Source organism: Meleagris gallopavo, chromosome 6, assembly GCF_000146605.3.
Source record: "Meleagris gallopavo isolate NT-WF06-2002-E0010 breed Aviagen turkey brand Nicholas breeding stock chromosome 6, Turkey_5.1, whole genome shotgun sequence".
NCBI lineage: Eukaryota > Metazoa > Chordata > Aves > Galliformes > Phasianidae > Meleagris > Meleagris gallopavo.
The window spans coordinates 47,590,971-47,607,297 of NC_015016.2; the positions used below are offsets into that span (position 1 = coordinate 47,590,971).

Below are 16,327 nucleotides of genomic sequence, written 5' to 3' on the forward strand. Positions count from 1 at the left end.
AAGCTTTCTTCAGTAACACAAAAAGTAAACAGCATTCTTCCTGGGTGCTGCTGCGTCCTTGTGAATAATGGTTATTTCTTTAACAATTAATTCCTAAATGCTCATTTTCAGTTTCAGCTCCATAGTTATCATGATTTTCATGAGAACTCTGCTATCCAGCAACTCCACTGTAAATAAAGAATAATTTGATGACCTTTTGAATGCAGTGTGATCTGTCTAAAGCCTTGCATTTTGGTGCTTTTTCAATTCTGGACTTTTTTTGAAGAATCTAGTTGCTCAGATTAATAATTAATGTAGTACCAAACTGTTTCTTTTCCTGATTTTTTTTTTTTTTTTTTCCTATAACAAGATGGGATTTTTTTCAATTTCAGGCATACATTTTATGACCAATATGTTTATGGTACTGTTCTGAGTATTATAAAGGGTTTAGTAAAATGAGGAAACATTGAGTTTTCCCTCTGTTCTAGAAACATGGTTGTGAAACTTAGGCTGCAGGGCTAGGAGAGAATGATGGAAAGGAATTGATTTTACCACGCGTCAATAAACGAACAGACTTGCTATGTTTAACCAAAAAGCCTTACCAGTCTAAAGGCTGCTTGCTTATGTCTGCTGATCTGCAGGTGATCTGTGAGGTGCCATGAGATATGGTTTAGTAGCTTAGTGGTAGTAATGGTGATAGGAGGACAGTTGAACTAGCTGATCTTGTAAGTCCTTTCCAATCTTGTGGTTCTGTGGTTCTATAGATAGATCTGAAACTAGACATATCAGCTCTACAAATGCTCCTCTTTCTGTACAGCATGCATGTGTGTGAAAGTGATCTGCCACGTAAGTTATGATCATAGGCAATTGCAGAGCAGGGTTACAAATGAGAAAAGACTTCCTGTTCCTGGGGATTCCCCTGCTCTCTTGTATGTGGTCCTTAGGCAGGAAGAGCAGCCTTTGAAAAGTGATCAAATAGTGGCAGTCAGCAGTGCTGGCACTGATTTCCAATCATCTCATCTATGTATGCAAAATAGAGAGAAAACGTCCTTGATGAGAATTGTTTGAAATTAAGACTATTTTAAGTAACAAGGCTGTAATGTTTTTTGCTGCTTTTTTTGTTGTTATTTGATAATTCTTTGATAGATATTTTTGTTCTTGTGACATAATTCAAGCGCTAACATCCCTTTCTTTTTCCTGAAGCGTGGTAGATATTTACAATATTTGTGCATTTGATAGCTTTCTAGTGTTTTACATAAACCTATGGTGTGCCGATGACAAAAGCAGGAAAAAAAGAAAACAAAAAAACAATCCTTAATTAAGGCAACGTCCCATTGAAGTTTCCAACCTCGAATAAGTTCTGTAAAATTGTTCTGGATAATGGAAGTTTTCAGTTTTTGGTTCTCAGTGCTCCTTTTAATTAACATTAAAAAAACAAAGGATTTTTTGATAGCAAACTTGTCATCAAGAGTTTAATATTTCAGAAAATTGAGAAGTTTCATCCATTCGTTACCCAAATGTGAGAAACTTGACCTGGTGTGCTGGGGAATGTGAAGTTGTAAGTGGAAAAGAAGTCATGTTTTGGTGATGGTGATCAATTATGAATTACGTGAAGAGGTTATTACATTCAATATGCAAAAAATACACACAGAACTTATTTTAAACCTGGAATGTTTTCAATTTGCTTGTAGGCTGAAGCCAGACTTGCAGCAAAACGGGCGGCTCGAGCAGAAGCAAGAGATATACGTATGAGAGAGCTGGAGAGGCAGCAAAAAGAGGTAGTGTTAAACTGCCAGGAACCACTACAAACCTGTGCTAAAATCCTTAGTTTTGTCTTTCAGTGTAATTCAGTGGTGTTCTGGGATTTTGAGCACCAGATGACTGTTAGCTCTCTTTCTCCTTCTCCCTCTCTCCAAACTGTACTCTCGTTACCCTCCTCTTTCCTATGGATTATATACTCATATCTTGCTTTCTTTTCATCTGTGCTTAACACCTCACAAAATATTAGTCTGAATACTGATTTTTTGAAATTGATTAATATTTAAGGTTGTATTGCAGAAAACAATCTGCTGTACAAGTAGACTATTAGAAGTCATGCTTCTGAAGGAGAAATAAACTATTTTTAACGTTCTTTTTCTTTTTTAATTCAGCCTTTGCAGGCAAATGAGGTATTTGAGTGTTTTACCATTAACAGAGCAGTGAATTCAGTGTTAACACTTAAAAGTGGGCATAAATGAAGTCATGCTTCTATGGAGATATTTATATATTACTGCTTATCTCTTTTAAACGTTCAGAAGAGAATGTAAATGGCAATGTCCAGGACTCAGGAGTGCACACCTAATTTTGTGTAGAAAGGAACAGTTTTCAATATCTAATGTAAAGTTTAATGTTGTTTGGATATGAATCAGTACACTTCCACTTGACTCATCGGATTTTTATTGCTTTGGTAAACATTTACTGTAAAACACACTCAGCAGTTTTTGTCTGTTGTTGCTGTGAAAAAGATTCATTCTAAGTATGGATAACTGGCAGCACAGCATAGATAATACATATATAACACTGCATGTATAACAATACATATATAACACTATATAATATAAAGATTAAAGAATGATGAAAAAGCAGTTTTTGCTCTATTTCTATTTATAATACATTCAGTAACTGGATAATATGAATATGTGACTTCAGATGTGCAATTTTCAGTCAATGTCTTCCCTTTTGATTGCACTCAAAATGTTTACAATAAGTACTTATTGTTAGGATTTCTACTTAAAACAGCCTACTAGAATTGGGATAATATTTACACACTGTTGTTCTACTGCACACATTTCTCCTTTAAAAAAAAAAAATCCCTTTTTTTGAGTGAAAAGCATAAAAAAAAGCCAGATTGTCTGCTGTGTTTGATTATTCCATGGTTATTGCAGTCTGCTCAGGTTTTCACATGGCAAGCAGAAGTTTCAGTTACTTAATGTAGTTATTCAAATCTGTGTAAATGATATTTGCTTTCTTTTGCTATCATGGTAAGTACTATTTATAAAATGTGATATATTTTTATATGTCTTTCATTACTGCATACGTTGTCTAACTGCTGTTGTATCTGATACTACTTTGAAGATTCCATGGCAATTAACTTAGATTTGTCTGAGTTATTGGTTTGGAAACAATTTTGTAAATGATTTGTTTGTTTTTGTTTTTGTTTTCTGCATTCTGTAGTTTTCTCATCATTCATATGATACAAAATGGGCTCATATCCACAAATGGATGGTAGGCTAAAACAACCTTTTGTGCATGTTTTTGCCACTCAAGGAACTAACAGGATTTGGAGGAAATAATTTACTAATGGTTTGTGGTGTGTCATTTTGTACTGTTTTGAACTGCTGAAAAAAACATGCATAATAGCTAAGTGTGGGTGTGGATTTACAAGACGTTGTATGGAAACAAAAAGAAAGAAACTAAAATGAAATGCATATTGTTTACATCATATTCTGGCTTCAGGTTATGTGTCCTTCAAATTTACTTCAGTTTCAGTATTGGTAAATGTCTTTTCAAAAGTAAATATTTTTACTGCAGTGAATTTGAGGGATTTGGCTTGTGGGGTTTAGCTTGAGGCTTTCTCCACTGTTTTCTTGGCAGAGTTGCATTTATTTCCTTTTTGAGTAACATAGCAAACAGTGGTTATTTCATTGATCATCGATTTAAGTCACTTTTGTGACTTAAATCTTTGAATAATATATTTTAAAACAAAACAAAAAAGCTTTGTGTTACTTTCATCCTTTCACCCCTTGCCCTTTGCTCCCTCTGAATAGGGAGGCATGTGAATAGTTGAATTACAGTCTTAGAAAGTTGCTTCTCAGTTTATACTAATTTAGTCTGTCTCTTCAGAGAATTCCTCTTAAAAAGAAATTTTGTTGTGAATTTGTGGGAGTTTTTGGGGATTGCTTTTATCCTGGTGTTCACTGCGAATGATTTGAACCAAGAAGATTTAGGACATGCCAAAAGTAATCATAAGGTAGTGACTGTTAATTGGCACTAAGGATGAAAAAGACTGGTCTGTCATTAGAATTTCATTTGCAGAAGTTGTGTTGACCTAGTACTGACTCTTTGCCTAGCTACCATGTTTGTGTGTCAGTTTTCATATCACTTAAAATCAAAATGGTTTCTGTTAACTTGTGACAAAACGTGCATATATGCACATATATGTATATGATTTTCCCTCTCCTCTCCACCCCCCTTCAAAAAACAAAAACAAACAAACAAAAAAACCCCATGTGTTCCATAACTGTAGAATGCAAATCTCCTTTGTGAGCAATTTCACTTCAAAATTAGGCAACTGTGTATAGACAGTCAGGCTTTTCATGATTCAGGTATGTTATTGAGGAAACACTGGTGTCATACAGGCAACCAGGAGGAATTTAATCTGAGCATTGAGCTGCAAAAATCAATAGTAGATATTTATTCCATGGCACAATGTTTGTTTTAAAGTAGTTCTTACAGAGAAGAAGACTGAAATGTCATTATGTAATCCACCTCTTCTTATGGTAATATAAAGATAGAATAATAAAAAGGTGTACAATTTTTTTTTTATTGCCAAGAATTAACCAGGCAATTTTTGAATAGTTAAACATGCTAATATACCCAGTGATAATAATATAGAAAGTAATCTTGTGACAGTAAGGGATATGAAAGCTGTCTATAGGAGGCTGAGCCTTTACATGTGAAGATTAATAGCTTACAATCTTCATAATAGTTTGATATACAGTAAAATGGTAGGAAGTGACTTGAGTAAAGATCCTAGTTCTAGAGCCCTGTTCTAGTTTTCAAATGGGATGCTTTGAAATTATTCTAAATTTATTTACCTTTTGTAATGAAAATTTTGAGATGCTTATTTGAGACAAAAGAAACATCCCTTGATCTTTCAAAATAAAAGGTGAAGGTATCTTAGCTCCCTCTCAAATTGTATAAGTTAGATTCATCATTTTCCACTGCCACTACAGAGGTCAGCTTCCTATAGATTTTGTGATTGATCCATTTGCTTAAGAAGCTTTGTTCCTATAAGATAGAACATTTGAAATATACGTCAGGAAATTGAGAATAATAATCACCATAAGGGTTAAAATGCCTTTGTAAAATGTAATTCTGTAAAGCTTTTTAATTTGACTTTCTTTTAAAAAGCTACATTTTTCTACACTAATACTGTAATCAGAAAAAGGTTTCTGTACTGGACTCTAACTAAATAATTATATTAACCTTTCTTATCTTTGTTTTATAACGCAATGCATTAGTATACTTACCAAGGTGAAATCACAGTTCCTCCTGACTTGAATGACTTCACTTACCACGGCGATTATTGAAAATAATACATGGCATTAAAAGTGCTAACAGCATGTTGCTCGCCTTTGCTTGCTTTTACTTTGTCATTTTTTTCTTTTTATTTTTTTTACCATGAATAACTCTATTTCTTCTTTCTCAGGAAGATTCAGAGAGGGCCAGGTATTCTCACCGGTCCAGTCGACATTCATATTTGGTTCGTGTTAAAACTGTATTTTACTCTTGCCACAAGGCCCTTTTTAAAAAGTACAATTGAAATTATTTTTAAAAATAAGTACAATTTCATGTTATCAGGAAGCAGATGATGCTTTAAGCATTAACGATTCGGGGGACAGTATTTTAAATCACACATGATGTTGAACTTCATTTGGTATTTTATTTCCATCAATTCTACATAAGTATTTTATGAATGTTTTTTATTTTATGCATTTGTGTCTTTGCATGTAAGAAGAATATCAATCGTCACATTTTAGATCTTTGAAGTTAGTGCTGTGAATACCTTGAGTTTTTTTCCTCTCTGTTTATAATAATTTATGGTATATTTCCATGGCTAAGAGTGGGCTTGGAAATTGCTTAGAAATGCGTATTATTAAACATTTGATTCCTTAGAATAACTTATATTTAATGACAATTTTTAAAGGTCATCTTTTAGTGTTTTTTCCAGTCTAATATTAAATGAAGTATTTCTTCAAAAATATCTGAATAGCTGTACTCATTTAGGCTTCAGATATTGCCAATTAGTAAGAATTAATTGTTTTCCTTGAAGGGTAGAGCATTAAAATTCCTGCAGAAGTTGTCCATTGTCTCGATGGTTACTGTTACATATCAAGAGCTCATGGTTGGATGTGAAGCTGCTATTAACAGTAAAAGTTTAGATGGCAGTGGTCTCGTGGGGAGAAGTTCTCTTTTCCTTTTTACCTGTGTCAGAAGTTCTGCAAATAGAAAAAAAATTAATATTGCTTCCGCTGACTCAGTCATCCTATGGATAAGGACCACTTGCTGAAGATGAATGATACTAGTTTGTATCTTCAGCTTTCATTCCAAATTGATGCTTGTGGTCTTCTGCTCGCTGTTGTGTTTTCTTGCACTTCAGATCTTATTGTTTCTATAATACTTGTGGGATGAAAGCAGTAGCTGAAGATGTGTTCTGAAGAAGAAATATGGTGCAGGGTTTTATTTGAGAATGTGGGAATGTATTATTTGTTAGTGACAAAGCCTTACCTGAATGCTGTGAGATACCCCAAACCCTGGTAGTATAATTATTCATTGTTGTACAGGCTTTCCCATAACCTTTTTGAATGAAAAATGGTGCTAAAGAATAGTTGTAATAAAAGGACCAAGAGAGGGACAAGTTACAATAATAAAAGGGTTGGGTCTTTTTAGTTTAGTGGAATAAAATGTTCTGGTGTGACTTAAATAAAAATGATTGCCATTTACTAAGAGCAATTAGAAATCAAATTCAGTTTATCAAAGATTAGGTAACATCTTACACGTCTCTATTAAATAAGTGCTCCTACATTTTTTGTCACAGGTATTTTCCCCAAACAAATACTTCTAATGACCTAATGTTGACTATTTTGCAAACAGCAATTGGTTGAGCCAACAATTGGTTGGGAGAAAAAAAAATATTGTAAGTGGAGACGAAAACTTGTGAAATAATATAGATTTGCTCAGATTTGTTCTTACACTTGTTCACTTAGCATACAAATACATGAAGATTGAGAGTAAATAATTTAGTGAAGCTTAACAGTTACCATTAGAGACTCTTCTAGTGACTTTATATATTGAAATATGTTTGCAATTTCATTCTTAAGAGTCCTTTGGATAGCAGTGGGTCTCACAGGAGCAGAGCAAGTACCACCAGAAGGAGAGATCTTGTGGTGTGTAACGTGGAATGAGCATGCTCTGATGTGTTCCCGTTATAACCCTTTCTATCTCTACTTACCAAAGCAGTTGTTTGGTGAAAGCATGCTTCTTTAAGGAAAACGGTGCTTGTTGAACTGCTGGAATAACTGATGTAATCAAGCATTTTATCTGTGATAGCAAATTTGGGGGCATAAAGAAAAACTCAAGTTGAAGTTTGAAGGGAGTTGATCTCTGTCTCTTCTAATGTTTGCAAAAGAGAAGTAAAATCAGGTGACAGAGGTGGTGCATCAACCTTGGTGGGTACAAAAGTGTTCCTGGAAGTTCTGTCAGGAAGGATTTGTTCTTAAGTATTTTTAAAGTGAATTTGTTGCTGTGCTATTTCTGCATTCTGGACTAAAATATGAATAGAAATTCTACCTCTTTTTTAGAAATCTGTATTTTTATCTGATTTGTGTCACTCAGAGCTTAGGCAGTTTTTCAGTAAATACTTACATGAATTATTTTTTTAAGCTCTTAACGCTTTATAGTTAAGATGTAAGTTAAACTCTGCAGAATTCTCAGACATACCTGTAGATAAGAGAAATTATTTTTCTTGTCCTCTCAGTAATTCTCACCAGAACTAACATTTGGTAGTGCTCTAACATGCTGTTAGCGTATTATCTTGTTCTTGAGTCATCTTCAATTTCTGTTTATTTTTGCTTTAAGAAAGCTTAGGATAATAATGAAGAGCATTTAGAATTGTGCATGATGTACAGTCAGAATAACTAAGTTATACCTATGAATTGAAATCAAAAGAACAAGCTTACTGTGAAAACCTAAGGTGTATGATGTTCTTTTTTATTGTAGTTGTTTGGTTATTTTTTTTTAATTAATATATAGATTCTCTAAAAGTCTTTAAATGACAAAAGACATGGGAACGCTGGGAAACTTATTACAAATTTCCTAAAGCATTGCTAAGTCTGGTAGACTGAGAGATAAACTATCATGCCACTGTCATTCCATCTTCCCAGATTCAGCTAGTAATATTGTTGCCGAATGTCCGTAAAAGACAAATATACAACATTGGATTGTTAAATTTATTTTGTTTATATATGATCACATGGCTGCTGTGGACAGGAACACTCAGCATTCACACGAACACAAACAGCCTCATTCTGTTCCTGTGTCTGGCTGCACAAGAGGAAGGCCTGTTAGTGAGAAATATATACATGTATGCAATATGGATCCCTCAGTAACTGGCTCTAGATGCTCAGTCTGTCCAGTCGTTTGCCCTGGGCCTCCATACCCAGATGTGCACCCAGGAAAGTAGTTAGAAGTGGGGTTTAATAAGAAGCCAGATCAGACTGTCGTGATGATGCAGAGGGCATGGCCGGACGAGGACAGTCACCAGAAGTGTTCTTATACACAGAGAGCCCCTATTATCCCCACTATTCTTCCCTCATGCACCTGTTCCTTCCAAAAACACTTTTCTCCCCCCTTTCCCCACCTGATCCCTAAATGCTGTTCCCCTGCATCCCATATTGTCTTCGGTGCCCTAGAGGCTGTAAGTTCCCATGCTCTGTAAGGTGCTATGGGGAGCCCCTACATTGTGATGTGTTTTGTACCTCAACAGTGGGGTTGACTGATGGTCTTCTTGATTCCTTTTCCTGTGTAACTGTCTGCCTTTCATCATGTAACATAACGAGTACTGCCTCAGTTTAATGCGATTTTATTTCTGTTCTGTTTTCCTTTTGTAAGTAAGCATTTCCATTTCTTCTTCTTTTACCTCAGTATGACAGTGCTAAGGATAGACCTGCAAGATACTCAGTCCCTGTATGTTAACACTTTGCATGTTTTTGTATGAATGTAGGCTATGATTTGTTCGTGTACAGTGTGGTGACACTAACTTGCTACTTTAAAAATGACTTTTAAAAAAGAGAAGATTTGTGCTATCACACTTGAAGACCAAGAATACTAGTATCATTTTAACACTTTCTATAGTGTGCTTGTATAAGCTTTCTGTGGAGAAGAAGTCTAATGAAGTAACTAACATATAGACTACATAGCAGCTATTTTGCAGTAGGTACTTTGTCATTGCTAAACCATAAGTGTAATTAAGTGTGACTTACAGAGGACATAAAAGAAAAAAACAACCTGTATCTGTATGTACACATTTGTATTCTATATTTCATATAGAAAATTAAACTTAATGTAATATACTGTTTTTTTCAGTCTAGAGAAAAAAGCATGTGGTTTGTATACCTTCTTACCATTATGAAGTATTGTAGTTCTGATATGGTATTATAGTAAGTAAGATTTGTCTGCATGTCCTTAAGCAAAATGAAGCATCAATTCCACTCACAGAAGCATGTTAGCAGCTTAAAAAGCTGAATTTGCTTATCTGAATTATCTGCAAGTAGGCAGCCTAATAAAAACAGTGTTTAAAATTATCTGTAATATTGAGCACTTTTAAGTTGATGATTGCTTTTACATTTCTTGTGAAAGGTAAATACTGGCTCTAACCAAAGATAAGGATAATTATAAGATAAGTTATAATTTTACTTACCTTTTCTTTTTTACACAGTGTTAGATGTATGGCCTATTTTTCTAGTGACGTAATATCTTGAATTGACATTCTGTGCTTTAAGAATGAAGCTGCTGTTTTGTAGTGGTATTAATTTTTCTAAATTTTATTCTTAGAGTCATGCTTACGGTGAATCTCATAGTACAAAGAAGAAAACTACTTATTCCCGTAAAGACTTATTGGTTAGTTTTCTATGATATTTATTATAGATACACTGTTATATACTAATACAGTACGTGGATAAATGGATTAGCTTGCTGATATATGCATTTATTTTATTGTTTTTGTAACAAAGGAACTTGTAGTATTGACCAAATTCTGACAAGTGGAGTGTATTAAGCTGTGACACATCAGTAGGGTTACGTGGATGGAGCTCATCTGAATAAAAAATACTATTCAGTGAGAAGTCTTTTAAATGGTTTAGAAGTGGCACTTCTGTGAATTAAAGTTTATTTAGTCAGAACAGAAATACGTGTTTTATTACTTGTGCTTTGAGCACTATTTGTTAGTTTAAATGTAGTTTTGAACCAGCTAAGGTAGTATTTACCATAAACATAGCCATTATTCAAGTGAGTTCTTGAGAAAGATGTGGGTTAATGTGATCTTCTGAACACTCTTCTAGAAAATCCAGTGTGTGGCATGAATGTAGTGCCAGTATTTTGGAGACAGTTTTTCAGAGGATGTTGACAGCTGATGACTTAGCAGTGATTGGAGCAGTGGATATGTGGGCTGAGACAATGATAAAAGTACTACATTGTGCAAGTACTACATCGTACTTGCCCCTCTATTTTTTCTCTCTCATATAATTTCTTCTATATGCATACATGTGCCTTTTGTCTGTGAAATGTATAAAAGCAACAATAAGCCAGAATTTTAACTGTTAGACATCAGAACTTGTGCTTGGTGTAAAGCACAGCACTAGGCTATGGACTAATGGTGATGATGCAAACGTCCATTCCCTATTAGATTCTTCTCTCCCTCCAAGTTCTGATATAAGTTGGTATCTAATAGAAAAAGAAAGATCAAATAAGGAATTGCAGTCATTATTAGTGAGTTCTGTCTCATGTTTTCATATATTTCATGTTGTACTTCTCAGGGTTTAGTCAGACTTCTTAGGGTTTTGTTATAAGGGAGTGTAATACAACTGTTTACTACTTTGGGCAAGAGTATGGCATATACTAACACATGGCAAAAAAAATCCTAACTTCTGAACTTGGGAATAGTTGGGCTGTCAAATTTGGTCTATCAAAATAGATTTTTTTTAATTCCCAAGACCTTAGAATGCAATTATGCAATATTAGTGTTTCTTTTCTTTTTCTTTCCCTTTCACAGAGTGGACTTTACCATGATCAGAGAAATTATAGCAGCCTTAGATATAGCAAACCAACTCCTTCCTACCATACTCGGGTCTGTCTTTCCTTCCTACATTCATCACTTAATATATGAAGTACATAAAGCATGTTAAAAATCTAGCCCCAATATTATGCTACTTCATTGTACATTGCTATAAGTGATCAATTAACAGCCTGATGAGGTAGGTTGGTTCTCACAGTAACTGCAGGTATGTTTGTGGTTGTGTTTAAGTAAGTGTCTAAAGGAAATTGATGTCTTTTAAACGCTACTTAATTTATTGCTACTTTCTTTTGATAAAAATTCTAGACTATTCTACTGAAAGTTTCATGTTTCGTTTTCAAAGCTAATGGATTTTCCTGGAATGTTTATCCATACTTTTCTTAAAAGTTCTTACATATTTTACAACTATAATAGATTACTTCCATCTTTAGAACTTTTGATGAATATAAAGCAACTGATAAAAACATTACACAGAAAATGTTCTTCTCTATTCTTTTCTCTATTCTTCACATTACAGTCGTCTTCTCTATACAGTGATCCTGTGGCAACAACTAGGAGTTACAGGGTTAGTACTACATGAAAGACATTTTTTCTCTAGATGTTTTAATGGCCCTTGAAAATCAAAATTACACTTCTCTTTATAGGTGTCTCCTTCTGTAAACACTGGTTTGATAAGAAGTATCAGTTTGGTTCGTAAGCCCCATTTTGCACGGTTGCCTTAAGTTTGTGTTGTATGGCCATGTGGTTTGATAGCATTACATGTGCATTCTTTTTGTGCTCTTAAATATAATTAATGCATCTTGTTTTGAGGAGACATTAGTTCAGGGTCCTTAAATGCTAGGTTCCCCCTTTAAATTACTTTTGTAATTGCTATTTGATGATCTTCCTACAGACAAACAAAGTTTATGAATACAGCAGTAATGTTCATGAATAATGGCCTAAGAATTAAGTTAATCCAAGCATGCTAGGCAACAACTGCATGTGTAATATTTTAAAAAGTCCAGCAATTGAATGAGAGAATCATTGTCTGGATGTTACAGAAATTTGTGGTAAATACATTTCATGTACTTTCAAATAAGATGCCAGAACTAAAACTTGTAAGTGTGCAAAAGTGCAAGAGGACATCTTTACAAATACAAAGCAGCTAGAACAAGAATGGCTAAGTAACTCTACAAAGCTTCTATTTAAAAGGTATTGTGTATGCTTGAAACTTAATGCCTTTTACTGCTACAGTAATTCAAATCTAACTTAGCTGCCACCTAGAGAAGTTCTGAAACTACATAAGAAAATAGTATATTTTTTTAAATGTAATATTTGTATGGACTTATGCATTTGAATTGCAAGCAGTTTGCTTCTTGACTTTGTGTGTGTTTTTGTTATAACATTAGAAGATCCCATGAGAGAATGAGACTGTGACAACTGCTTTTACATATAATTCTTAATTTCTATTGGAGATAGCTTCAAAGGTAGGGGAAAGCAACACGGGACTGTAAATTTTTATTTAACTTGGTGCCCAGAGCTTCTGTTGTTATTCCACACATATATAGATTTCAGCCTTGCCCTCTGAAAAATTCTTCAGGAAAATCTGCATAGGCTTTTAAGATGGATAAGTGTATGATGTGACTTCAGTTTCCAGGATGGTTTGCAACTTCTAAAAACAAATTTCACTTAAAATATTTATTTTTCTGAAAAAAGCTGACTTTTAAAAATTATTTAGCTTATTTTTCACTGAAATTTAAATTATATTAGGAAGTAGACATCCATATTAGTTGGAGGAAATGCTACTGGCAATTCTTAAAAACTATTCTTCATCCTTTCAAAAAATATAAATAGTAACAGGAGAATGCTTAGCTGGGTAAGATAATAAGAATGAGATTTAATTTATCCGTGCATTTCAGTGTATGACAGTAATTTCTGAGTCAGAATATAAATGGCATTTCATTCCCTCTGTTTCTCAGGCATCTTTGAGTGGTGATGGATTACGTAGCTCATGTAGTTCTTGCACTGTAAGTGTTACAGGTTTTCAGTTGCTTCCTTCAAAATCTTGGTTTTCTGGAGACATAAATCAATGAAAATTAAGAAAATTTTCAACGCTTTTCTTTAGCCATCTGAATACAGTTGGTATTCTTCAAGAGCAAGCTCAATTCGAAGTAGTCCTGTGGTGAGCATTCCTTTGCATGTTTTGCTGAATGCTTTGATACTAACACACAACAGCTATGAGTATTTTCACCGTGAGTCATTTTACTGATTAATTCGATTTTCTCTTTTTTATTAAAAAACTGCTGTTTATCAGAGATGTAAATTTTACCAAGGTGTGAACTTCAGGCAGCGAGACAGTAAAATAAAGAAGCAGTAAGGAATTTCCTGTTTTAAGCATCTCTCAAATATTTGCAATGTACAGAAGTGGAAAGAACTAAGTGCTGAAGTACAGTACTTTGTGGAGTTACCACCTTATGTCACAGCTGGAGTCAGCACATGGAAAAAGTCTTTCTTTGGGGGAAGAGGACTGATGTCAACTTCATTATATCATGCACTGAGAAGTAATCGACTCACTTTTCTGGTGACTGGTACTTAAAAATCAGCTAAACTTGTTCCTGTGTCTTGTGCTGAAACTGTTGCTCCAAAGGTGACTTTTTGTGCTGCAAAGTGATTTTTAGTAGCTACACCATTTCTGCCCCAGAACAGCTGTCTCAGTCTTACTGGTGCATCTTCTCATCTGTCATGCTACCCAAGAAAAGAATGTCAAGCATTTTGTGTGGGTTAAACTGAAATAGTCATGTTTTCATTTTTCACATGCTCTTATCAGTGTTAGAGAGGAAAAACTTAAAGATTTGTCAGAAACTGATTTTTTTTTTTAGCTGCAATAGACTTCAGACTAAATTTTAAGGAGTATAGGAAAAAGGGGCTTTTGCCATTTCTGTAAAGGGTTCCAAAACTTAGGAGTTATTGTCATCCATCTCTGAAGTCTTTTGGATATTGAGTGTACTAATTGTCTCCTCTGTTTCTCAAGATTGAGTATAATTTCTTATATATACATATATATAAATATAAAACGTATATATTTAGGAGTTTATGTATCAGTTTTCAGTATGTCTGTGATATCATTAATGCCAACGTATACTAGCGAAGATTTAATAGATTTCAAAGTTGAATAACTTGAATGAAGTAATGCTGAAAAGGATATTAAGTGGATAGACAAAGCAAAAATCTTGCTCATAGCTTAATCATAGCTTCACGTATTCTTTCTGTTGTTAATACTTGGTTTCGTTGGGGTGTTGCACTGGAAATCAGCTCAGTAGCCTTGGGAAATCAAAAGGGAGAATAGAAGAGAACATGAAGTCGGGGTAGAAAACACCACTGAAAAACATACAAATCCACAGTGCCCCGCATCTGAAAAACCCATTAGGAAAAAGATGCAGGTGTGCCTGCCAATAATTACACTGCTGACTGCCTTCTGCAGTGAGAGGATTCAGAGATAGAGCTAGCACACTGGGAAGAGGTTTCTCTTAAATTTTCTGATGAGGCTTTTGAAGATATGTTTTATGAATTTAACAGTAATGAAATAAATCTTTACTGAAGAGTAAAACCAGGGTAATTTTTGAGGAGCACCTGAGCAATTTTTTTTCCCTCCCATTGGCCACCATGAGGATGCATAGTATTGAGTTTTACTCACAGTCTAAGTGTGCTTTGATCCATTATTGTGCCTTCTATTTGGCTTTGTATTGAGAGAATAAATATGTTAGACACATAATTGTTCAGTGCTGTAGGGTTTTTTAATGTTGTTTTTGTTTGCTTGTTTTTTAATATAAGCCATAATTAGTGCCTCAGCCTTCTGGCTTAACTGTTTCTGTTTAAAAAATAAAAAATCTTTATTACTGTTGAGAAAAATTATGCCTAAATAGTTGTTTTTTAAGTTTGTGTAAGTCATTCATTTTATCTTATTTTAAAGTTTTATTGCTTTAATTATAAGCAGAGTTTCTTCATTTTTCCTTGCAGAACAGGTCTTTCATTTGTGCTATACAAATTTCTTGGACAAACATTCAAACATTATTTTTATCTATAATAAAATATAGAAATATAAAAATTATAATGACTTAAATGCAAGGGTATGTTTTCAATCCTTGTGATGTACAGATGATGAAATGGAGAGAACTGCATCCTCTCTGATCTTGCCATGCAAGGGAAGAGTGATAGTATGGTGAGTTGGGTGGCATAGTGGTGTTTGGAATTCTTTCTGGTTCCTTAGTTATTGTAAGATGGCTGTAAGTATTCATCAGCTGACTATTTTATTTGGTACTGGTCATATTTGTGTACAAAGCATCTCCCCATCTTCAATCAGAATGAGATGAAGTTACATCAAGTATTTATTTCAAGCACAAAGATGTTCTGAGTTATTTTTTAATGGTGATGACCATTGAGTGGAGGCCATATATCTTCAGATTATTTAAAGTTTTTTCTTTCATATGAGTACTTTTAAAACTAAAAGCATTGTTCACATTAACACATTTAACATATATAATGTGCTTTTAAAAAAATATTTCACTTGAATTCCTGTGGCAGTTGTAGTGATCGTAATGTGTTTAGGTATATCTTGCCTTTTCTGTGAGTGATATGAGCACTTCTTCCTCTCACTTTTTAGCCACTTGAGGGTGGCTTCAGGGGGGAAATTTTTTATTCCATTTTAAAGATCCTGAAAACTGAGAGAGTGAAAGTCCAGATTGGATTGATAAGAGTGGGATCCAAACAAGAAACATTTGTAGAGAAAAGTATTCTTCTGTTTCTTGACTTCAGACTGTATCATCTGTTTTCATCATTTGCAATTTTATTTATTTTTTTAAGAATTTATGTAGTTTGGCACTACTGATTCCAAGCTATTTTTCTATATTTGACAGTACTTCTTATATTACTCAAATCATAGAAAATGAGTCAATAATAAATATCTATTGGTCTTGCTTTTAGATGAACACCTAGATAGACAATGATCAGAATAGTAAATTTGAAGAGTACTTAAAAATTATGCATGGCCAAAGTATTGATAGTGGTGTAGCACATGTATTATTCCTATAGACACACTTAATGTCTCAAAAATTCAGAAAAGAGTATTTTGCAGTTCTTATACCTAAAATGCAGGAATAAATTGCAACAATGAAAATGTAAGTTGTTGCTATATTAAAAAAAATAAATAAATTGTTCATTCTGTGGTATAATCTTCAGTTTTCTTTCAACCTCCTTATTCTT

At 33.9% G+C, this 16,327-nt stretch overlaps 1 protein-coding gene across 19 annotated transcripts in view; it reads left to right on the plus strand.

Annotated features, from left to right (window-relative positions):
- The window catches only part of LRRFIP2 (LRR binding FLII interacting protein 2), a 49,860-nt gene that overhangs the window by 13,387 nt on the left and 20,146 nt on the right, over window positions 1–16,327 (plus strand). For 6 of the 19 annotated variants that reach the window (XM_010713063.3, XM_031553995.1, XM_010713069.3 and 3 more), the window contains exons 3-13: window positions 1,671–1,757; window positions 3,193–3,243; window positions 5,450–5,503; window positions 7,122–7,187; window positions 8,944–8,985; window positions 9,853–9,918; window positions 11,069–11,143; window positions 11,607–11,654; window positions 11,734–11,778; window positions 13,048–13,095; window positions 13,194–13,250. In XM_010713063.3, the coding sequence (XP_010711365.1) occupies window positions 1,671–1,757; window positions 3,193–3,243; window positions 5,450–5,503; window positions 7,122–7,187; window positions 8,944–8,985; window positions 9,853–9,918; window positions 11,069–11,143; window positions 11,607–11,654; window positions 11,734–11,778; window positions 13,048–13,095; window positions 13,194–13,250 (639 nt within the window). The remainder of the gene's footprint in view (window positions 1–1,670; window positions 1,758–3,192; window positions 3,244–5,449; window positions 5,504–7,121; window positions 7,188–8,943; window positions 8,986–9,852; window positions 9,919–11,068; window positions 11,144–11,606; window positions 11,655–11,733; window positions 11,779–13,047; window positions 13,096–13,193; window positions 13,251–16,327) is intronic. The other 13 variants (XM_031553998.1, XM_031554001.1, XM_010713076.3 and 10 more) reach the window with 8 other exon arrangements.